The 24,779-nt window shown below is 43.7% G+C and overlaps 1 protein-coding gene across 1 annotated transcript in view; it reads left to right on the forward strand.

Annotated features, from left to right (window-relative positions):
• Positions 1–23,874, forward strand: part of LOC112647578 (uncharacterized) — a 45,617-nt gene extending 21,743 nt beyond the window's left edge. The window contains exons 4-5 of the mRNA XM_049109724.1: positions 2,841–2,963; positions 23,198–23,874. Coding sequence (XP_048965681.1) covers positions 2,841–2,963; positions 23,198–23,367 — 293 coding nt within the window. The 3' untranslated portion in view covers positions 23,368–23,874. The remainder of the gene's footprint in view (positions 1–2,840; positions 2,964–23,197) is intronic.
• The last annotated feature ends 905 nt before the right edge of the window (positions 23,875–24,779 follow it).

Here is a 24,779-nt window from a genome sequence, read left to right on the forward strand (position 1 = left end):
AAAGGCAGCTTACCCCTACGGATGGCTAATTGCTTCAGTCCCATGCTACTTCTCATTACCTTCAGTTGGAGGAGGTGACGTCTTCTGACCTTGTCCTAAACTTCTGGGGCTGAACCCTGTCTGAAGCCTGTTGACCCTCCTGTGCTGAATATACAAACATATAGTTGCTGAGTGATTAAGCTGATAGTATCAAGCAAAGTTTTGATTTGCGACTGACCCAGAGTGACCTGTAACATCCTGGTCCCAAGGGCTATTGGGATGGCCAGTGGGGTCATCTCTCTACCCGAGATTGGTGAAGACCTCTTCCCCCCACTAGGTCGGAACCTTCAGCCGATTCCAACTTGGAGTAATACTCAACACAGATTTCCTGAAATATACGGCCACTGCATGAAACACACCCCTATTCATTTTCCATGTGGAGCCTATAAAAGTGTGTTTTCCTCCCTCTTGCAAAGACTGTCTCACCCATCTGGTTTAAATTTGTGTGAGTTGCTGCCTGCCGAGAAAAGGGTTAATGATGACCGGGAGGGGAGAATTCGGTTTGCTCGGCTGGGCTTTGCACGAGTCCAGTTTCTCCCAGAGGTTGAGCCCAATCAGAAACAATCCAGGGGGCTGAGGAGGACTTCCTGTGAGCCCCAGCAGGATTCTACATTCACAGGACAAATGTGGCACTGAGATCGGGAAATTCAGCAGTGGTGGCAGCAACAACAGTACGGCTCCAAGAACATCTGCAGAGAGTATGGCCCCATGGCCAACGTAATAACAACTAGCACTTTAGGAACATAATGAAAATCACATTTCTATAATTGTGTAATATACAGACCCAAGACTGGAACATCACTTGTCTCAATGTGATACAAATTGGATGCAGGAGCTCGGGCCCATTGGCAAGCGCTCGTCCAGGGATGATTATTTTTATAGAGACCTCATTTCTGACCGGGCTTCAGCCTCATGAAGATGGGCTTCTTTTTTAGGTGGCCATTTCAAAAAATGAAACTTCAAAACTTAACTTCTTTAGTGGTCCTCCTGAAACGTGTCCAAGAATGTGACATCTTCCCGCGAGCAGAGAGGAACATTTGGATGTGTTGGCTGGGACACTTTCAGTAATGCTTTCCTTAAGAGCTTGACATCAGAAAGGAATTCACATGGGGCCCAAGTGAGCCATTTTTCAGAAAGGCCACTCTCTGGAGACAGTTCATTTGGAAAGCTGGCCAAGCCTGAATTAAGCAGACTTGTATAAATCTCGCTGTTACGATATTAAGAAAACGAGCCGGGATGTTTGATCACTTTCTGTTTTATGTGAATGTTGTAATGATAATACAACATCTTCTTTGGCTGCAAGCACCGTTATTATCCTGTAAGAAGGATAATAAAATGGGGTAGCGTATTAAAATGCAATTTAGGATAAGGCGTTGCTATGTGTGACAGTGAAAATGTTTGCAGCCTTCTTTGTAAGAGGGTTACTTTGCATCCCAGACTCACTAATACTCCACTCAGCCCAACGGGGTTGTCAGTACTTGATCATTTGAAATTGCATTGAAATTTCCCATATTTCATCTAGCTCCATCGCCAAAGCCGCCCTCTTAGGTTAAGTAGGGCAATTACGATTTCTTCCCATTTTTCAATGGCCACATGTGGAGCTCGCCCTGGCAATGGGAACAGGTTGAGGCTGATGCCAGGTCTTCTGATTCCCAGGCCAGCTCAGGTTTCTCCCCCCCCACCCCGGGTGGTGTCATTTCCCATGATTCCCTTCTACTGCAAATATGCTCCAAAAATCCAACCAAGTAGCATCCAGAATCCCTAAGTTGAAGATGATAATGGGCAGTTGCGGCACAAATAAAATCTATTTGCATCAAACCATCGCTAAGGTGAGATTCATACCTTTAACTCACCACCTTCTACCCCCCACTGACCCCATTGGGTAACTCAGAATAATAGGACCCTTCTGATCTGGTTTGAATACATTTCCTATGATCTTGCTATCTAAAGTCTGGTCTACAGACCAAAAGCATCAGCATCACCTGAGAGCTTGTCCAAAAAGCAGAAGCTCGGGCCCCCCTCCCAAAGCCACTGGATCAGCGTCTGCCTTTTAACAAGGGCCCCAAGTGAGTCCTAGGCATGTCAGGCTTTGGGAAGTACTGTATCTACTAACTCATGCTTTTACTCAGCACCGCCTATTTTATGTAGTGGTCGTGGGCTATGTGGTTTATGTGCAAGGAAAGTTGATGAGGACCAACCAACCAGAACATTCCTACCTGCATGCTCCCTTTCCATACATACTGAAGGAGAACTTAGACCAGAGAGGGGTGATGGCTGTGGGAGGAAGGGCCTGGGAAGGGTCTGGAAACACAGAGGACCCTGCCAGTAGCAGCCTGCAGACATCTGGTTTGAGGTTGCTCTCAAGGAAACAGACAGCGATACTGATTTTTTTTTCAAAGGACAGGCACTCCCAGTGCCTCTTGATTATGAGCACTTTGGGGAATATGGTTGGAGAAACCCCTGGTCTGCTCCTGAAGGCAGACACAACCAAGCTGACCATTCCTATAGGCAGTGACCTATCGGATGGGCCATGGGTGGAGGAAAACTGAGGCTGCATATTTCTTCCGCTGTTTATGTCTGGGCTCCTAGGTATGAAGCTGAGAGCTCCTCCCTCCTCAGTCCCCCACCCACCACCCCCTAGCATCCCCAGCTTGGGTCCAGTGTCAGGACCTCCCCTCCAGGCTGGGCTACCTTGGCTCCCTCTGGAAGCTGTCAATCTATATAGCCAAAGCCCCAATTCCTTCTCTTGGGTTTCTGAACCCTCCAGCTCCTCTTCCACCCTGCATCTTTGCTTTTTGCAGGAGCTGCCAGATGTCAAATTGCTTCATATTCTGCGGCTTCGAGATCCAGGCAAATGTCCACGAAGGAGAGGATCGTAACCACCAAGACTCAGTGTGAACGCAGGGCCCTGGATTCTGTTGTGGGTGAGTAGTACGTTGAGCGATTTCAAATGGCTCTCCTGGGAATTGGTTGTCAAATTTTTGGTGTGTTCAGGAAATGTCTGCCACATTTTACATCAACATTTTCAAACTGCGAGTGAGTGAAGTGTTGAATTGTAACAATGAGTGAGTGAGATGAATGGATCACAGTGCCAACAGCAAACTAGCTTGGGTAACAGAAGTTGCTCGTTTTATTTTAATCCATAGACTATAAATCCCATCTCGATGTCACATAGAAGCCACAGTATGTGGAAGCCTTTATTACAGAGATCATGGTGGAGAGGATTGGGTGCCTCTTGGCCATCTGCCATCACTCTATTTCAAAGTCCAGAAGGGTCAAAGTCTATCAAGATAGATTTAAATAGGCTTCTAATCACTCCCTTACTCAATACCCCAGGGCGTCTTACTCAGGGGCTCAAAGCATTTATGTTACCATCCTAGGATTTCCAAATGTTTAGGATTCTACTCTAATTTCATCCCATCCCTGAGACTTCCCTGTCCTCTACTTCCCTCCTTCCATCCCAGCTGGGACGGGGGCCTCCTTCTAGCTTCTGCTACCTCGTGCCCAGCTGGCCAAGGCAATTATGGCCCAACAGCAAGGCCCATCTTTCCTACATGCTGATTGCTCAGTTACGTACCCTCCTCCCGTCCACCCTTCAACCATGTTCCCAGAAGAAGACATGCTGGCTCAGTGGCATCATACAACTGCTTCAACTCACGTATCTAATAGGGGGCAGCCCAGGATTTTGTGCTCCCAGATCCTGTTCTTTTCACCAGACCCATGGTTCTCAAAGTGTGGTCCCCAGAACAGTAGTGGGAGCATTACCTGGGAACCTCTCAGGCCCCATTCTGGACCTTCTAAAACAGAAACTCTGGGAGTAGGCCCAGCTTCTAATACCAAATCAAAACACAGGAAAGCCCTGTGTTTTCACACCCCCTCCAGGGGATTCTGGTGCAGGCACAAGTCTGAAGAACTGCTCTTCTCTCCCACACTTAGTGTCCTGTGATGTATGTTATTTTAGCCACTAGACTATAAGCTCCCTGAAGGCAGGACTTAGCCATCTCTCAGTGAGGCACCATACTAAATGCTGCTATGGAAATTTCATGGCAATAGCTAACATTGAGCTCTTACCGTTTGCCAGATGATGTGCTAATCCTATCTGTCTGCATGGGATCTAGCTCTGAATGACCCTTGGAGGCAGGCAGTGTTATTACCTGCCTTTTACAGAGGAGGACCCCAAGGGTTAGAGAGGTGAAGTAGCTTACTCAAAATTCCATGTGTTGCATGAGGAAGCTGGGATGGGAACCCCAGGTCTGACCCCAGAGCCCAAGCCTTTCCACTAGCAGGGTTCTCCTGCTTGGCACATGCTTACTGAATTGCCTCATACCATTTGAAAGTCTAAAGTGCACAAAACGGGAGAGCTGACACACAGAGCATCCTAGGAGGATAGAGAGGGCTTGGGTTTCTTTCAGAAAAGAAGGCGTGGGTTTCTTAGGGAAGCTAAATTGCATTCTCAAGTCCCCTTAATTTCACTTCTGACATATCCAGTTATCTTAAGCTCCGGTACAGGGATGGTGCCAAACTGACTCAGTAGTGTTGCTTCTAAAGGAACTTGAATGCCTTGAATTCTGCATTGGAAGGAGCAGCCTTCTGGGGAGTTGGGGGGAAAGGGTTAGTGGGTGAAGGGAGAGGAGTGTTTGCAGGTGAGGGCTCCACAGAGATGCTTGAACCACTTAGGATCCATGTACCATTAGCCACAAGCCACCTACCCTCCCTGGCCCTTGGTTCTTTCATCTGTAAAATGGGGATGATGGTAGCAGCCATTTTATTTGTCTGTGGCTCACATGAGACGGTGGCTATGAGAAAATTTTATCAGTAAGAAGTAATGTCTGAAAAGTTCTATGTTCTCTGTTGTGACCACTGTCGAGTCACACGGTGGGGAGGGTAGCAGCTAAGGGATGCCCACCCAGTCTTGACTTCTGCCCATAAACAGAAGATGTTTTTCTACAAGCTCTTCCTTCCCCAAGACACATGCATGATTTCTCAGCGCCTAGGGGAAGGAGTTCATGGTGGTTTTGTAACAGGGAGAAAGCAGCCCTAGGAGATGGGCAGCAGAGAGCCCCTCTTAAGGACACCAGGCTGTTTTGCCCCCGACCCCTCTGGAACAATGGCATGGCTCAGCCCAGACCTCTAGACTCCCACTTAGATATCTGGGTTTCCCCCACTGAACAGCCTCCCCCCACCCCTACCCTGTTTCTTCTCACCCATCCCTCTACAGGCACCAAAGGCCTTTCTAAAATGTCTTCACATTCACGAGACACCAGCTGCGAAATCCCCCATTCCAAATAAATGAGAAAGGAACCCCCTCCCTCCAGGATTTGCTAGTGGCCCGGCCACCCCAGGCCAGGATACAATTTCGAGGCAAGGCGGGGGTGGCATGTGTGTGTAATTGCTTCCTGAGAGGAAGACCATGAGAGCCTGTTGCAAATGAGGTGTTAATGATGAGCGCCACAGGGTTCGTTACTGGAGCGAAGTCCCATATGGATTGACTACATTAAGCTGCTTTTTATGGATGTGGCCCTTCCCCTTTTGCAAGGGAGCATCCCACAATGGGAAAACAAAACACAGTGAAACAAGTGGAGCAGACTCCACCTTCTTGGCTCTGCTGCTGAGCTGTGACCCTGCTGGTTTATCCACCATGGTGTCTCCTCAGTCTTGGGACCAGATTGAAGGAGGGGTTTCCTTATGGGAAAAGAAGGCTGGGACGGTGCTGGTGGATGCATTGCTCTCAGCACCAATGGTCGGGCACTGAATGACAAATCAGGGTGTCTGGTGTTCAGTTTGAAATCTGAGGTTCAGAGAAAAAGTCACTTTGACAAAGCTCTAGAAGTTATAAGAGTAGGAGGTCTTTTGTCTATAAAATAGGTTTAATAATACCAGTCCTAGCTCCTTTTAACCTTTGAAAAACTCCCTCAGATGACATCTTAGATTCACGAATGATGCCATTACCAGAGTTCAGATCCAATCACCTTATTTTATTAAACAAACATCAGATTCTTAAAGCGGCAAAGTCTCTTATCCAAGAACACCAAATCGCTCAGTGGTTGAATGATGACTGGGACTGTGGCCTTCCAATTTTGAGGAGGATTACTTTTGGTTCTAATTTTGGCTGAAATAGAACTTTGCCAGTCCCCATCCCCTCTACAGATGACTCCAATCTCAACTCCTAAAGCCTCAGCATGATTTGGCTGAGTGTGGCCCGGGCCCTGGATTCTCTGCCAACCAAAATATTTGTGGCACCCCTATCCTCGTTGTCATGTGGGCCCAGCAAACAAGCTATCTGATTGGCTATGGATATGGCTCAGGCATCTCTCTGTTCCCCTTGGCAAGAAAACCAGTGCCTACAATACAAAAGATGTAAGTTGAACTAGCTGAACCAAGGAAAATTCTATATGTTCTCAACCATGACATTTAATTTAATCTTTCCCTTTTGAAGATAGGACAATCAGCTAGATAAAAATGGGACTAGTGAGAGCTTTCCTGTGGAGTTGAGTGTCAGCAGTACTGTCAGAGAAGTGACAGTTTTGAGGAAGTAGCATCCCCCAATGTCATATTATTGGTTCAGATTTGGAATTCATTTCAAAGCCAATCGACTTTGCCCAAGTAAATAAAAGAGTTGCCTTTACCTCATTAAAAGGCAAAGAGAAATTTCTAGAATGTTTGCTGGATGGGGCAAGTGGGAGATGTTAATGATCTCTACATGCTCTCAAGAAAGGCTTGATGTTCACTGGTGTTCATCTACATTCTGAGGAGGGATTTGGCTGCAGAGTGCAGTGGTGAGCACAATTGGATATGTTTCATTAAGACTGCACCTCCGTCTTTTAATTAACTTCTTGTTCCTGTCTTTGGTGAAATATTAATTATTTTTTAATCATCACTGGGATGCACTTTAAGGAGAAGCAGCTGGGATCATCCAACCTTAGTTTCATTATACAGATAGGTGTTATAATAATTAACTTAATTAGCTTGTCACTGCTTGCATAAAATATGACTGTATTTGGAGAACAGATATTGCTTTGCTGATCCAAGGTTAATTAAAAAATTGAGTGTACAAAAGGTCAGACTGAGTGGAGTTGGTGGCACCCTGATATCAGCCAGGGGGACGAAGAATGTTTCCTGGACCGGAAACAGTCTTGGCAGTTCTGAAGCCAATCTAGGGGAGAGCCAACTATCATCAAGTTCAGTAGGCTTAGCCCACGTGTGGAGTTCTCTCTGGACATTGGGGGCTCCACGAACCTCCACTGGACAGACAGGGAAACCAATGAGACACTTCCTTCAAGTGGAAGATGCTTCTTTGTGATCTCCTGAGGTCTGAGTGTACCTGAGCACAAGGTGGTAAAACCAGGGAAGAATGTTCTGGGCAGCATGTAGCTAATATGTGCCGAATGCATCCCATCATGTGCCTCGTACTGAGCTAAGTGATTTACATTAACAACTCATTTTATCTTCACCACAATCCTACGAGGCAAATAGAATTGTCCGTATTTTAGGGTCAAGAAAACTGAGAGCCAGAGAGATTAAATAACTTGGCTGAGTTTACACAGCTAGCTGGTGGAAGAGCCAGGATTTGAACTCAGGTAAGTGTCTCCAGAGGCTAATTTTCAAAATTGCTTTTAATGGAATAGTAACTCCACCATGCTGCCTATCATAATGTGTATGAAAATAAGTAGTGTTTTCTGGGGAAAGGAGACTTTATAAAACACAGACTCACTCCTGCAGAAGCTGGATCCCTTGCAAGGAGAAATCTGATACGAAACCGGGCTGTTTCATCCTAATTAAAATGCTGGGGAACTAGTATGGGTTTGGAAGAAGAATTTTGCTCAGTCCTTGTCAGTATGTGGGAGTGTTAAATGCGTATAACTGTTTTTGTTTTGTTTTTTAATTATGTGGCAGCTCATTAAAGCTTGATTTGCTTCCACCATCAATCAAACCTTCTAACAACTCATTTGGTGGAGACAATGTGCTTCATAGAGAAATTGATAGCTTTGGAGACATTGAGATAAGAGCATGCTGCCTCTCTTGCAAATGGCTCACCCAATAAGGGTCGAGCCATCCAGAAAATAATAGAAATCTCAAACTGAGGTGATTCAGAATAATGCAAAACACCGTCAGCATCAGCCCTGAAAAGTTAACTGTGCTCTTTGGTGCTTGGAAGAGTATTTTGTATTCAACAGATGGTACCTGCATGATGGATGGGGCTGGACTATGATTGACCTGGAGCATTTGTTCCCATTTCTAGAATATGATCGCCACATCATTTGCTCTGATTCCTCACAGACTCCTGGGTTTGATTTCACCTGATGGTTTACTGACTCTCTCGATTGGGATGACTTAAAACTTATTTTAAACTCAGCTATTTGCATTACTGTTACAACCCTGCATTACTGTTCTTCAGGCTGTTATTAATTTCCCCCCAGAGTGACGTGTGGTTTGGACTGGATCGTGCCGATGTGGTTTGTCATATATGATGCTAAATGTAGGACAGAAGCCTGGGAACGAGGAAAACAAGAATGTGAAAAAAAAAAGTCCGTTGATATTATGTGGATCATGTGTCGTATGCTGCTACTATTCGGGTTGATCCTATCCATTTTATTTTATTTTATTACTATTTTTTAATCTGAAAGGTGAGAAGTAACATGGAAATCAGAGAAGCCATAATAGAGTTCATGTATACAGGACCGCACATAGAATCGGGAAGAAACAAGTACAAAGTGCAATAGTATGTAGAGTATATGGTCCCTCACTGTGGAAATAGCAGTATCTGGGAAAAGAAGTGGTGCAGAAGCAAGCTCTAGGGAGGAGGCAGCATGACCCCGAGAATCAGACACCCCAACACAAGGCTTCCTGTCCTAGTTCTCTCTTTCCTTGAGCTGATCGGAGACGGTAGGTGGCCAAAAACAGGGGGCACCTGGAAGGATGCCCTGGCAAGGTGAATGCATTACGAACTATAGAACCTTCACCAATAATACTATCCACCGAAAAAAGTGACAAATTATCGGTATGACCAGCAGCATAGGTGGACTTAAAAGGCCTCATGTGAGTGAAAGAAACCAATCTCAGAAAGTGACATACTATATAAGTCTATTTACATGATATTCTAAAAAAGGTAGACGTATATGATGACAGGCCAGCACATGCCGATGGGTAGGGTTGAGGTGAGGGTGTAACTGGTGAGGTGGGGCAGCACGGAGGAGTTTTGTGAGAGGGCACAATTATTCCACATCATTACTGTATTGTTGTTTGCACAGATCTTTACTTACTCAGAGAATCGTATGCACACACAAACTTACTGTATATTAACTTGAAAAGCAAGTATTAAGAAGTATTGTAAATTGATTGATTGCTTTTATTTAGAGAGAGTTCATAAGCATAGGAAGAAGCAGAGGCAGAGGGAGAGAGAGAGAGAGAAGCCCAAGCAGATCCCATGCTCAGCACAGAGCCCAATGTGGGGCTCTATTCCAAGACCTGAGGTTGTGACCTGAGCCAAAACCAAGAGTTGGAGGCTCAACCGACTAAGCCACCCAGGTGCCCTGAGAAATACTGTAATTTTAATGAGATGATTTCCATATTTCTTTTTTAAAATTTATTTTTCTTTATTTATATATTTTCTTTATTTACATATTTCTATTCTAACTGGCTTAAGACACAGTTTTCACAGAGATGTGCTATATTTCCTTTACGTTAAATGGGTGCCATATTGCTTTGCATCTGAGAGTTGTCCAGGGTTTACCATGAAGTAATAAAAAAGGCTAGAAGGCTTACAGGGTTTGCTGGTTCCCTGGGGGACCCCTGTCAATGGAGCCCTAGGATAGAAATGCAGGCAAGTGTCAGTTGGACACATCGGGGGAGGGACCCCAAAATGTGTGTGGGGGTTGGGTCCAAGATGCCTCAGTGGACTTCCTTAGCTGGAGCTGGTGAGTCTTTGCTCTGTGTTGCACCACTGATGGTAATTCAGCACAGCTCAGGTCTGGTGAGCTGTCTAATCACTAACCGGTTTATTTCTTCCCCTGATTCTTTGTATCCTTTGTCTGCCTCACTGGTTTTGTTCACTCCTAGCGTCTGCTTTCTTAGAGCTTCAGCCAATGACTACAATTACACCTCCGTTCAGCTATTGCTGCTGGCTGTGTGTTTCTTGAAGCAGTGAACCTGGCCCAAGTCATGTTTTGGGGCCCAAACCCATCACAGACTGCTGGCCAGCTCATGTATTGGCCGCTTTCAGTTCCAGGGCCCGTTCCAGGTCCAATTAGCTGTCGCTAAGAGTGGGGATAGTCACCTGGCCTACCTCACCGGACGGCCTCATTTAGAAGAGGGTGCTGGCTTGGAGGCGCTCTGGTGGTCCTGTCTAGTACAATATACCCCAGTTCCCAAACTATCCGAGACAGAACCCAATGAAATGCTGTATTTTGTTTAAGAGGCAACGTCTATGTGCCAAGAACTATAAAGGTTTGGGGAGTTTATCCTACTTGTGAGCTATTGCCTAACCTATTTTTATTTCTTGGATGTTGGCAGAGGGCATGAATCAGAGACGGACAGGTCTGGGTCAGAGACAAAAGGCTTTATTAGAGCCTGGGTGGTAGCCTGAGCTCCATGCTGCTGGCAGTTCCCTGGGACTCCGATGTCTCATGGGGGAGGGCGGGGTAATACAGAGCTAGAATGATGCTTTCACAGTGAGTTGTATTAGGGAAGAGGAATTCCGAGTTTGGGGGACTGGTTTTCTTTTTCTTTTTTTTCTTTTTTAATTTATTTTTTATTGGTGTTCAATTTACTAACATACAGAATAACCCCCAGTGCCCGTCACCCATTCACTCCCACCCCCCGCCCTCCTCCCCTTCTACCACCCCTAGTTCGTTTCCCAGAGTTAGCAGTCTTTACGTTCTGTCTCCCTTTCTGATATTTCCCACACATTTCTTCCCCCTTCCCTTATATTCCCTTTCACTATTATTTATATTCCCCAAATGAATGAGAACATATAATGTTTGTCCTTCTCCGACTGACTTACTTCACTCAGCATAATACCCTCCAGTTCCATCCACCAAATTACGTGGATGGGACTGTTTTTCGAATGAGTGGTAAATAGGTCTGCTCCCTGGCTAGGGGCCCATGGTACTTCATCCCTAAAGGCGACCTGCTGCAAACGGCCCTGAGAAATGGACCAGGCAGACAAGGGTCAGGATCTCAAATTCTTGGCATTCCTGGGGTCTTTGGTGGTGGTGAATTGTGTCTCCCAGTGACAAATTCCCCGGGGTCTTTGGTGGTGGTGAATTGTGTCTCCCAGTGACAAATTCCCCAGCTGCTGTAGAAATGATGGGGAATGCCGTCAAACAATAGCTAGGATATAAATGCTCTCCACACTCCACCACAAAGTATTCCTAGAAACTTCATCTTTATAAGATTAAGAAGTTACTCCCTCTTTTTTTTTTTTTTGAAGATTTTATTTATTTATTCGTGAGAGACACAGAGAGAGGCAGAGACACAGGCAGAGGGAGAAGCAGGCTCCCTGTGGGGAACCTGATGTGGGACTCGGTCCCGGGACCTGGGCCAAAGGCACACACTCAACCACTGAGCCACCCAGGTGCCCAGAAGTTACTCACTCTGAAGATTGCCCACTACCCTCTGGAACAAAGGTTCTGGCCAGCATAAGACTGTGCTTACCACGTGTGGCCATGGGATGGTACATTGTCAGGAACCACATTCTTTGGGGGAGAAGGCTCATTCTTCCAGGCATAAGGCAGAGGCCATGAGATGAGGCAGTGGCTCACTGCCACAGTCCAGAGAGAGCTGGAATGGTCTAAAAGCGCCCTACTAGAGCCAGTTATCTCTATCACACCCATCTCTGAGCATGCTGGGTGCCATTTCAGTCCTGGGACCTCAGCCTTGATCCTCCCAAGGTTATAAGCCAATCAGTCCACCTCAAGAGGAACCCGAAAAATAACTTTGCAACTACTTCCTTCTGCATCTTTGTCCAAATCCCAAGCCTTCTCTTCTGGGTGGTTTGTCAATCTTTTACACAGTTGATTTGGTGGGTCAAGGTACAAAGATCCTCTTCCCATACTGGAAGACAGGCCAGTTTTTGGGGTTGTCCTCCTAGGCCTAGGTAAAAACCCAATGGATGAGGGAACCTTTGTTTGCTGAGTGCTACAGTAGACTAGGCAGTGGGTAACGTGACTGATTTTTCAAACTCTACAGGGGAGAAGATTTTACTATCCACATATTATAGCTGGGTAACTGATATTTACAGAAGTTGAGAAATTACCTAAGGTCACCTAATTAGTAAGTGATGAAGCCAAGTTTTAGCCCAATGCTAGGCGATGGGACCAAGCATCCACCGCTCCGCTGGTATGTTTTTGGGTGTGGACAGGCTTGGGTCTCTTTGGGCTTTTCTATTCCTGGCTGAGTAGAGCAGCAATGCCATATGGAGGAAAATGCCAGAATCAGGAACCTTTGGTCTATTTCATAGGGCCCTTGAGATTTTCAGATGTGCATGAGAGTGCTCTACAAATGGTCAAGCAGTTCACGGATGTAAGAGATCACTGCCTTTTGCTTGCAAATATCCAAAAATATAGACTCTGGCTTCAACAGGGGCTCCGCTATCACTGAACAATCTAATCTGACAACAAAATTTAATTTCTGGGGGTCAGACGGCTTTCTTTTGATGTGTCAGTTCTCGATGTGTTGAGAAGGATGCTGAGTCCTCCCTGGGACTGATCAATGAACGGCCCGCGGAAGGAGAGGGTTGCATTTGTGCCTGATTATTCTGGGCTGGTCTTGTGGGGAAGCAGACACACATGAAGACAAAGGAGTGTTACGTGACCGCCCTCAAGGGTTGGAGAGGAGCCCCAGGTCCGGGCATCTGGCAGGACTGCTCTTGCTCTGACTCCCTCAGTACCAGAGTGGTTCTTAAATACACCCAACACCCAGCAGCTTGGATAATTTTTCATCCTGGAGGCCTGCCTGGGCCTGCCTCCGGGGATGGGGAGCTGGGCTGGGAGCCATAATGAGAAGCAAATCTCCCCGGATTGGGGTGCATGATGTGATGAAAAGCTCTGACAGTGGATGAGATAAGCCTTGCAGACTGGGAGCAGCTCGGCTGATTCCGCAACGTCGGCGAGGCTTCTATTAAAACCAGGCCTCCTCTGTCCCAGCATCCACGCAAGTTTTTCTTACTCTCTGCCCATCAGTTAAGGAAGCTGTTGGCAAAGTGACATTGACCGACGCCTGGGGCCATGACTCTGGGGGGGAGTGATCCTTGGTGTGTAGGGAGACAGGCGGTGGCCTTGGGACCTCCAATTAAATACGCATCCATCTGGGTGGCCAGGCAAAGCCATCGGGGACCCGCGTGAGAGGCCCCAAGTTGTCACCACTCTCCCCACACACAGAAGTGTTTCCAAAGCACTTCACAGCACTTCATGCTCCTATTTGTCAAATAACTCCCCTTCCAATATTAAAACAAATGTAAACATATTTAAACAAAGAAAACACCAACAGTCTCAGTCCTCAGGGATAACCACTGCTTACATTCGGGTATACATCTTTCCCATATTACCACCGCATGTATATATGGAGATAAAAATAGGATCAAACTCCAGATCCCCACGGTCCTCTGTGGCAACCAATAGCCCCACGTGGCTGTTCAAATTAGAAATAGTTAAAATAATTACAAAAGTAAACATTCAGTTTCTCAGTAGCTCCAGCCATATTCTAAACACTCAAAAGCTGCATGTGGCTGTCGAGCCTTTGCAGATACAGAATATATCATCTTGGAGAATGTCTTTTGTGTCTTTTTGTTTTTTTAAAGATTTTCTTTATTTATTCATGAGAGACACAGAGAGAGGTGGAGACACAGGCAGAGGGAGAAGCAGGCTCCATGCAGGGAACCTGATGCGGGACTTGATCCCAGGACCTCAGGATCACAACCTGAGCTGAAGGGAGATGCTCCACTGCTGAGTCACCCAGGTGTCCCTCTTTTGTGGCTTAAAATACGACAGCACAAGATCCTTTATAATGGCAGCATAGTCTTCCTGGGCACATGTATGATCACTTTTTAAAATCAAGGTATGGATGACACCCAGTGTTACATTAGTTTCAGGGGTGCAGCATAGTGATTGGACAGCTCCGCATGATATGCTGGGCTCACCACCAGCACAGCTACCACTTGTCACACCACAATACAATTTACAATACCATTGACTATATTCCCGCCCGGACCTCCCATTCCCCTTCACCCATTTTGCTCAGGCCCCTCTGGCAACCGTGAGTTTGTTCTTGGTACTTACAGACCTGTTTCCACTTTTGTTTATTTGTTTATTTTGTTGCTCAGATTCCCCATGCACATGAAATCACAGGATATCTGTCTTTCTCTGATTTATTTCACTTAACATTGCACCCTCTGGGTCCATCCGTGTTGTTGCAAAAGGCAAGATCTTGTTCTTTTCTATGACCTAGCAATACTCCATTATAGACAATATATATAAATAATTTCTCCATATGTTTAAATATATTTGTTTATCAATAGATTGTTATATATTCTATATAAATACACATATATTGCATCTTCTTTATACATTCGTATATCTGTACAATATTCCATGGCGTAAATGTACAACCACTTTTTAAAACCACTTCTCTAAAAAAAATTTAAAAAAAAAAGAAAGAAAATGATTTCTCTAAAGTTTGAAATTCAAACTATGTCCGGTCTGTCATGACCATAACAATGATTTGCTAAAATTTCTAAAAGCTAAATGTTTATTTGCATGTGTGGTTAACTTCTTTCTTATTATTTCAAGGGCAGGTTACTATTACTTTGAGGTCTTTTTCACATCTGTAATAAAAATGAATAAAATTTATGCAGAAAGCCTGCATAAATTTATACTCCTCACAGGCAGGGCGTGAAAGTGCCTCTTCCTCAAATCTAAATAACGGTTCAGAAAATCATTGCCCTTTTGATCGCTGGAGCAGCATCGTCTCAAAGATGTTTTGTGGTGCAATTCTTGATCTCTGGTAGAGTTTACAACTGTTTGTGTTTCTTTTGTAACTTACTTTTGCTGAACTTTTAGTGAAAGCCATAGTTATCCCTTTCTAATTGATTCATGTAAGATCTTTATATGTGGAGGAATGAAGCCTCTACCGTATAACTTATAAGTTGGATAGTTTGGATTTTCCATTTGCTCTTCAATTTTTTTCTTCCACTTGCAAATACTGCAAAATTATATTTAGTCAAATCTCTGGGTTTTCTTTTTTTCCTTTTAGATTTCTGCCCTTGATGAGACACTTTGGCTCTACTCTGCTAAAAATTACATAGAAATGTTTACTCTGTTTTATAGTTTACTTTCATAAAACACCTAAAACTGTAGCACATCTGGAATTTATATCTATGGTATAGTGTGTGTGAATTTGGTATTTACATTTACTTTCTAAATGGGTTAGCCAGTTTCCCCGAACCATTTCTTGAGTTATTTCTTCTTCCTCTTCTCCTTCTCCTTCTCCCTCTCCCTCTCCTTCTCCCTCTCCCTCTCCTTCTCCTTCCTCCTCCTCCTTCTTCTTCTTCTTCTTCTCTTCTTCTTCTTCTTCTTCTTCTTCTTCTTCTTCTTTCTTTTACTGATTTCAAATTTTGCCTTTATCAAATATTACATATATGTACACACACACACACTTGGGTCTGCTATTATACTTTTATTCTATTTTTTATTACTCTGTCTTCCTAATTTCATGCCAGTAACATATTGCTTTAATTATTGTGCTATATATTACATGTTAATATTTGTGTGGTAAGTCCTTCTTGAAACTCTTCTTTTCCAAAATGTTTTTGGCTTCTGTACTGTGCATGTTCTCCCATATGAATGTTAAAATCATTTTGTGAAGTTTCAGAAAAATAGTCCTGTCAGAGTTTTTACTGGCATCATTAAGGTAAAACTAAACTTGTAAAAAATTGATATTTTATCAATATTACATCTTCTCATCCAGAGTGAGAAGGTAATAGGGTATGTCTTTTAATGTATTCTCATTACTGTATATCTCTTGGTAAAGTTTTTCAGTTGTTTTCTTAATATAGGTCCTGAATGTTATTTATAAGTTTCACTCCCACTTTGCCAAAAAGGTGGTTAAATTTTTATCCTCAAGATAAAGAAGCCCTAGCTTCTGGGGCAGGGTGCTTCTGGGGCAGGGAGGCACCACAAGAAAGCACATCTTCTGGACTGGGGCACATGATGTAATATTTTGATCTTTTTATTGTTGTTGTGAATGAGATCTTTATTTTTAAAATAATCTCTACACACAATATGAGGCTCGAACTCAAACTCCAAGATCAAGAGTCATATGCTCTTCTAACTGAGCCAGCCACATGATCCAAGAATGAGACCTTTGAATACCACTTCATTTTTGAACAAAATATCAGGGGTCTATAGAAAGGCAAAATTTTTGAGCATTTTTTTCGTAATTAGCTTTTAGTTGCTGTCTTATTATGTTGTTTTATGTAGGATGGGGATCTTGGGCTTTGCAAAGAGATCATCGTTTATTTGCAAGAAATGGGTGTCGATCTTTAGAATGTTTGCCTCTTTTTCTTATATAGATCAATATAGTATAATGTTAGAAAAGCATGGCTATTTCAAACATTTACATGACCTGGTGAAAATTCTAACTGTACCACCTACTCACTCAAATCTTCTGCAATTTACCCAATTTCTGAGGCTCAGATTACTCAGTTGTAAAAAGAAATAATGATACCTACTTTACGAGGATCTTTTGAGGATTAAACAAAACGTTGCCTGTAGAGCACATAGCCCAATACCTGGCACATACGGCCTGCTATTATTGCTTGCTTGATTGCACTTGGCTGGAATGCCCAGAACCTTAAATATTAATCATAATGATGGGCATCAGGTTTTAATAGTCATAGATTCATTGCTAAGTAGAAATACCAGGCACTCAATGACGATATTAATGATGATGATGATGGTGATGATGACTAATGTTTATTAAGCATTTGTGCCTTATTCAGCACATGCGCCATAAAGGCAATTGTAGGCAATTGTTCCAACATCTTGTGAACTTGCTCCTAATCATATTGCTTTTATTCATTTATCCCATCATTCAATTAATTCATTTACCATCATATGCTGAGCATGCATTGAAGCTCTTTATGTGCCTCAATTCTTACTGTAGTCATTTTGGCCATGGTGTTGGTTAGGTGACAAAGAGGGAAGAGACAGATAAATGAATGGACAATGGAGGATATTTGCATCTACGCTCATTGTATAAACCCCCGCCCCCAGAACCACACACATGCATATGGCATAGTCCTGTCCATTATCATGACTCTTCCCATCCTCTATGTATGGACCATCTGTCCTCACTTAATGCAAAGAATGAAGTGCAGGATTTGATGGGATGTGACCTTCCTCTGGTGAAAGGTCATTCTTTCACTTTTGAGTTGCTAGTAATAAAAGGGTGACTAAGATGGGGATCTTGCCCTTGAGTTCTTCAGACTTGAGAAAGCCAGACATGAAGGAGCTTTCTACCAGAACAATACACACATGTTATACGACCATAGAAAGAGATAGGCTTGTCAGGGAAGGTGGGAGCCTTGCCCGCCCCTTGAGGGATGGGAAGGAGATGGACTGTAGAGACGGTGTGTGTGAGTGCTGGGTGAGTTAGGATACCAGGTAGGTAAGAGAAGATAGGCAAGCGAGTGGTGGGAACAGCTCACGAAAAGGTACGAAGGCACCCTGGAGCTAATTGCTTCACTTGCCTGGTGGCTGGTTGTCCAGGGAGGCAAACTGAGAGGAGGCAAGCTTTCTGATTAAAGTCAGTTTGAGGGGCTCCTGGATGGTTCAGTGGTTGAGCATCTGCCTTTGGTTCAGGTCATGATCCCGGAGTCCGGGGATCGAGTCCTGCACTGGGCTCCTTGCAGGGAGTCTGCTTCTCCCTCTGCCTATGCCTCTGCCTCTCTCTGTGTGTCTCTTATGAATAAATAAATAAAAATCTTTTTTAAAAATAAAAAAAATAAATAAGGTCAATTTGAAGTAGCCTGGCTACAAATTAGAGCTCTTCTTGGCTGATTTAATGAGGTTGGCAGAGAAAAGAAGGGACACCATCATGCCTTGTTTATATTCATTGTCATGATATTGACTGGAGCCAAACAAAGATAAAGGAAGTAAAAAAGAGCTTTGGCTGGGAAAGAGTGGAAACAAAATGGGGAACTAAAAGCACCTACTGCCTTTGGGTGGAAACAATGGAGATATTTATGGTCTTTGAATTAGCTCTGTTTCTTCCTTGTTCTCTTTTCACCTTGTCTTTCCCTCCTCCCAGAGCCTCACTCAGCAGTAGGTTTCCATGCTGGGTGGACTTAAAACACTGATGAAGAACGTTAGCTAGTGCAATAGAAGATTACATAGCTCTCTCCCTGAAATCACACATGAATGATAGACATAGAAAGAGTGCACCCCCTTGGCCTCCATTACTCACTGTTGAATCCAGATTTTGGGATTGATTCATTTGTCCTCCAGAATCAGCTTCTCCTTCTTTCTTCTCTCTGCACCCTGTTTTCTTCCCAGGTATTTGGGTCTGGCAGGCCATTAATGGGTGGAACCCACAGACACAAGGAAGTGATTTTACAGGCTTTCTTCTGGGCTCAAGCACAATTTTTAAAAATTCCTTTTGATCCTCTAAGATCCCAGCAGCCAACTCTGGTTAACATCACCAAGAAGCTAGCTGTACCCGGAGCTGTCCTAGGCATTAGGCTTCTGTGTGCCAAGCTGTAGGCAATCCTATCTCCTTGCCTGGAACTGGAGACATCTTGAGAAGATTCAAGCAAACAGAAGTGGCCAGTTGGATCATTAACATGTGAATCCGATCAGTGTTTACATCTGTGCAAAGCATTTTGTACCGGATAAGTCTCTTAAAAATTCCGTTGTTACTGCCTGGCTCCCTGGATTGAATCGCTTAATCCTCAGTCCTTATATACAAAATTCCTGATTGGGAGCCTAGGAAGAGCTCGAAGTGGATCTTGTTCTGAAACTTTAGCCTATTATTCTGAAAGCCCTAGTGATGTTTGAAACAGAATTACCACCGGAACGCATTGAGGGTTTGTGGGACATGAGTGAAAAGTAGAAAGCTAGAGGAGGCAAGAGGCCCTGATTTTCATTGTTTCAAACAGTCAACCTGACCTGTGAGCAGATAGCAATTATTGCCTAAACATGTGCAGACCCAGGTTGTTACCCTGATAGCCCCTCTGTCAGCTTTCGATCAGGCCTAAACAGTATGTTTGATGGCATTGTGAGTGCTTATGACTGGATATGACATAATAAATACAATCAGAAAAAATACAATCAAATACAGATAAAACCTTGTTTTTTATGAGTGTGATTCCAGACTGAACCCCTTTCTTTTCTGGATGGAATTAACTAAACTAGTTTTATCGAGGAAGTGCAGCAGTTCTACAATTCTAGTGTATCTTTTGTCTTTCTTTCTTTCTTTCTTTCTTTCTTTCTTTCTTTCTTTCTTCTCTCTCTCTCTCCCTTTCTTTCTTTCTTTCTTTCTTTCTTTCTTTCTTTCTTTCTTCTTTCTTCTTCTTCTTCCTTTCTTTCTTTCTTTCTTTCTTTCTTTCTTTCTTTCTTTCTTTCTTTCTTTCTTCTTCTTTTTCTTCCTTTCTTTCGAGAAAGAGAGAGAACAGTGTGAAGGAGAGAGAGAATCCTAAGTAGACTTCTTGCTGAGTGCTGAGCCTGACTCAGGATTTGATCTCACAACCTGAGATCACCACCTGACCCAAAATCAAAAGTCGGCCACTTAACCAACTGAGCCAGCCAGATGCCCCAATTCTAGTGTATCTTTGAGGGCTTTTTTTTTTTTTTTCACATTTGCATTTATGTATTTACTTTCTGTGCCCTCCTCCATTTAATTGAGATACAATTGACATATAACACTGGTTTAAGGTATGTGACATAATGATTGGATATGAGTATTTTGGGAAATGATCACTATGGTAAATTAACTTAATATCATCACCTCACAGTTACCAATTTTTTTGTCCTTAAGATGAGAACTTTGATGATCTGCTGTCCTAGAAACTTCCAAATATACAATACTATTTTGGTAACTACAGCCATCATGTCATACATTACACACCCAGAACTTATTTATCTGACAACTGGATGTTTGTACCTCTGGGCCACCTTCACTCAATTCCTATTGTTTCTTAACTGATATCTTGCTTAACTAATTCACTGAATTTGAGTGAGGTATTTGATGCAAGTGTACCAAATCTCTCCACGTGGATAGGAAACTGTAGATTGAATACCAATGTAATTAAGACTAACTGTACCTTACCAAGCATCTAGATCCATTATCAATCAGTGAAGTTGTCTCTAATGGTGAAACACAGGGCTCTGTCCTACAGGACATTTTTACTTGTGCCAAGTTTGAAGGGAGATTTTAGGCTCATTGTATTTGTGGGTGACACAGCAAAACCCCTAAATAATGGAACTGAACCCATCAAATGGCTTAGGGTGCAGTGGCCAGGAACAATGGAAGTGGGTGGTCTATTTTCTTCTTCCTCTCTCTTCAAGGACTCCCTTCATATCATTCATCTTTGTGACACCTAAAGGTCTATAAACCCAGACAGGGTTATTGAGAGATAAAATAAGATGAAGGGAAGTGAGTGAAGTCCCATCATTCCACATTCTTCAGTCTTGGCCCAGGGCTTCAGGGAGGTGTGGTATCTCCTAAGCAATACCAGAGGGGGCAGGACACAAACCCTAGTTCCCCTGCTCGCATATTATTTAAAGATTGATTGATTGATTGATTTGACAGAGACAGAGAGAGAGAGAATGAGCAGGGGGAGGGGCAGAGAGAGACTCTCAAGTTGACTCCCCAATGAGCAAAGAGCTCCATGTGGGACTCAATCCCAGGACCCTGAGACCTGAGCCGAAATTAAGAGTCAGATGCTTAACCAACTGAGTCATCAAGGCAGCCTTCCTCTTTGCATATTATGCTTACACTTCCTGGACATTCTTTTTTGAGAGTGACCCCGTCTGTCTTTTGAACACAAGCATTCAGTGCAACAAAACGATGGTTATGGAGATATGCACTCGCTTGATGTGTTCTTTTAATCAAGAAGCCAGGCCCGGGAGAGAGCAGCTGCTCCTAACATGTGCTTCTGTGGATACAAACACATCAAAAAGACCACCAGAGCTAAAAATAACTGGGGACAGAAAATGCATTCAGGCCACAAGATCGAGAACCAGCACTTTAGGTGGGCCACTGCATGTGTTGAAAGTAATGATTCAATGCTGCGGACTAAAATTTTTGAGCTAAAAGGGACTCGAGAAGTCACATGGTCTGACTGCCCACTCTCCACATGAATGTGGAGAACATTTGGCAGAGAGGGGTCAGCTGATGTGCCCATGATCACCCAATTAATTATTGCCTTCTTGGTACCTGGCTCAGCATTCCTTCTACTACTCTATCACATTGTTCTGAATCTAATAATGTTCATGAAGGTGGTAATAATCATGGAAATAATAGCAATAATCCTAATAATCATCATAATGGAAATCACTTACATTTGTATAGCTTTTTATGGCTTAAAAGTCTTGGAGGGTTTCATGAGGCCGCCAGAGTAGGGAAGGTGGGCAATCGTGCCTTGTTAATATTCATCGTTATAATATTTACCAGAGCAAAACAAAAATAAAGTAAATATGGCTTTGGCTGGGAAAAGACAGGACAAAATGAAGAACTGAAAGAAACTGCTGTCTCAAGGTACAAACAAAGGCAATATTAACTTTCTCTGAATTTGTATAACTTTCCCACTTCTGATCCTATCCTTGTCCTTCTCTCTTCCCAGACTCTCATCCAGTAGCAGGTTTCTAGGCTGGGTGGACTGCTTACCACACTGATGAGGATATTCTATTTTATATTAAAAAGAGGTACAGTAGGGCTGCCTGGGTGGCTTGTCGGTTAAGCATCTGACTCTTGGTTTCGGTTCAGGTGATGATCTGGGGGTCCTGGGATCAAGCCCCACATCAGGATCCATGCTCAGTGGAAGTCTGCTTCCTGTCTTTCTCTCTCTCTCTCTGCCCTTGCCCCTACTCGTGCCTTTTCTCACTCTCTAAAATAAAGATATCTTTAAAAAAGAAAATAAAAAATAAAAAGAGGTATAGCAAATATTATCCCCATATTACAGTTGAGGCAATGGAAGCACAGAGAGCCTAAGTAATTTGCTGAAGAGCACACAGCCTAGGAGTGATAGAGCGGAGGTATCTTGGTTTATGGTCCAGTGCTCTTTCTTACAAAGCATGTTGACCTCCTGGCTGTTACTGAACCAGATGGAGTGGGTCCCTGTGAGAATTTGTTCCAAGCCTTTTTTTTTTTTTTTTTTTTTTAAGATTTTATTTATTTGAGAGACAGAGTTAGAGAGAGAGAGTACAGGGTAGGTGGGAGGGGTAGAGGGAGAAGCAGACTCCCTGCTGAGCAAGGACCCTGAAGTAGGCCTCGATCCCAGGAACTTGAGCCAAAGGCAGATGCTTAACTATCTGAGCCACCCAGGTGCCCTGTTCTAAGCCTTTTTTTCCTCTTTTGGTAAATTCTAAAGTAGAGACCACACAATTAAAAGGATGTGATTTAGGGCCTTTAGTATATAGCAGAGATCTGATTCTGGAAAGTGAATCCTAGAGCTGTAAGGAACTAAAAATATTCTATCTAACATGGCCTTCTCCTTTGAAATCAATGATGCGTCAACGTCCCCAGGCCTCACCTCCAGAAAACAAGTGCAACCCAAAGTTTTATAAATAAAAGTGACAGAGCAAGGAGCAGAACTTTGACTTCTGGAACTGAGCCCATCAAATGGCTTAGCGTGGTGAGGTCTGCTTTGCAACACATCGCATCTGAACTCAGGGCCCAGACCCTCTCATCACTCTCCAACACTGTGGAGTGCATGAAATGTCTTCTAACACCATGGTAGTGTGGGGGAAAAGCACCATCTTTGGAGTCAGGGGGCTTGGTTTGAATCCCAGAGATATCACTTAGTAAATGAGTAGCCTTGGGTAATTTACTTAACCGTGCTAATCTATGCACTAAAATTGGCATGTTAGAATATCTAACTCTTGAATCTGCTAAGGTAAACAGAGGCCATGCCTATTTACCTACTTAATGCTGTGCTTGCCATCAGGTAGGAATCCGATGGACCAGGTGTGCAGATCCTTTGGCTTGGCTGCCCGTGATCCCTCTGAAGCCAGTAGCACTGGTTTGATGCAATCACTACTCAACAATTTACCAAGCAAGACTGGGCCCTACCATCTCCAACTTTCTCACATGTCAGTGACAAGAAACAGAGGCTGAGGACTGACCTATAATCCCTGATGAAAAGTAACACTACCATTAAATCCCGACTCCATTGTGCTACCTGTGATAGTTAATTTTAATGCCAACTTGACTGGCTCATGCAGTGCCCAGAATGTTTTTGGCTAAACATTATTTCTGGAAGTGTCCATGAAGGTGTTCCCAGGAGAGATTAGTATTTGAGTTGGTGGACTGAGTAAACAAGACTGCCCTCTGCAATGTGGGTGGGCATCAACGGATCTGTTGAGGCCCTGAATAGCTCAAAGAGGCAGAGGGAAGCTGAAGCTGAATTCTTTTTCTTTGCTGGACTGATAAACTGGGACATTAGTCATCTCCTGCCCTTGGACTGGGATTTCCACCGTCAGCTCCCTGGAGTCCCCAGGCCTTTGTACTTGGACCTAATTATACCACCAGCTCTCCTGGGTCTCCAGCTTGCAGACAACAGACTGTGGGACTTCTCAGCCTCCATAATCACATGAGACTCATAACGCCTCATAATAAATCTATCCACACCATTGATTCAGTTTCTCTGAGCTTTTGTAATTGTTGACCTGGATTCTCCCAGTCTCACTTTTGCTTTATTTTTATAAAGACCACCCCCTAGAAACAGCAAATGGCTGATAAGTATTTATATGTGTATTTTTTAGCTTGCTCTGGTGGGTGGAGTAACGCACACTCCTGTCCCTAAGATGTCCGTACCTGTGAATGTGCTATTATATGACAAAGTAAACTTTGCCAATATGACTAAGGGTACAGATCTTGAGATGAGAAGATTATCCTGAGTCATTGGGGAGAGCTTACCCCTCATCAGATGAGTCTTTGAAAGTGAAAAGCCTTCCTTCCTTAGCTGTGGTACCAGAAGGAGAGAGATATGATGATGGAGTCAGGGTCAGAGAAATGCTCTGCTGGTATGTTTGAAGGTGGAGGAGGGACTGAGAGCCAAGGAATCCAGGCAGCCTCTTGAATTTGGGAAAGGCAAATTAATGGATTCTCTCCCATAACCTCTAGAAGGGGTGTAGCCCTGTCAGTGCCTTGGTTTTAACCCAGTGAGGCCTGTGTTGGACTTCTGACCCACAAAACTCAACAATAATAAATCTATGTTTTAAGTCACTCAGTTGGTGGTAATTTGTGACAATGTGTTAAAGGCACCCCTCAGAGACAGGGTGGACCCCCACCCAAAATCCAGTTCACATGTCAAAACTAATTATGTCACATGTACCAAAAGCATACAGAAAGTTTGTTACTCATGTAATGAAGCTTTCAGGATAATTCCCAAGCAAGTCCAAAAGTGGCTTGAGAAAGCAAGGAAAGGGCACTGGTGTGTAGATTCCGTGATGGTTAGGAGGTAGGGACAGGGGGTTCCTATGCATGGTTTGGTCTTCTCATCAACATTAAAGGTGAGAGCACCCAGG

Source organism: Canis lupus, chromosome 5 (genome assembly GCF_003254725.2).
Source record: "Canis lupus dingo isolate Sandy chromosome 5, ASM325472v2, whole genome shotgun sequence".
Classification (NCBI taxonomy): Eukaryota; Metazoa; Chordata; class Mammalia; order Carnivora; family Canidae; genus Canis; species Canis lupus.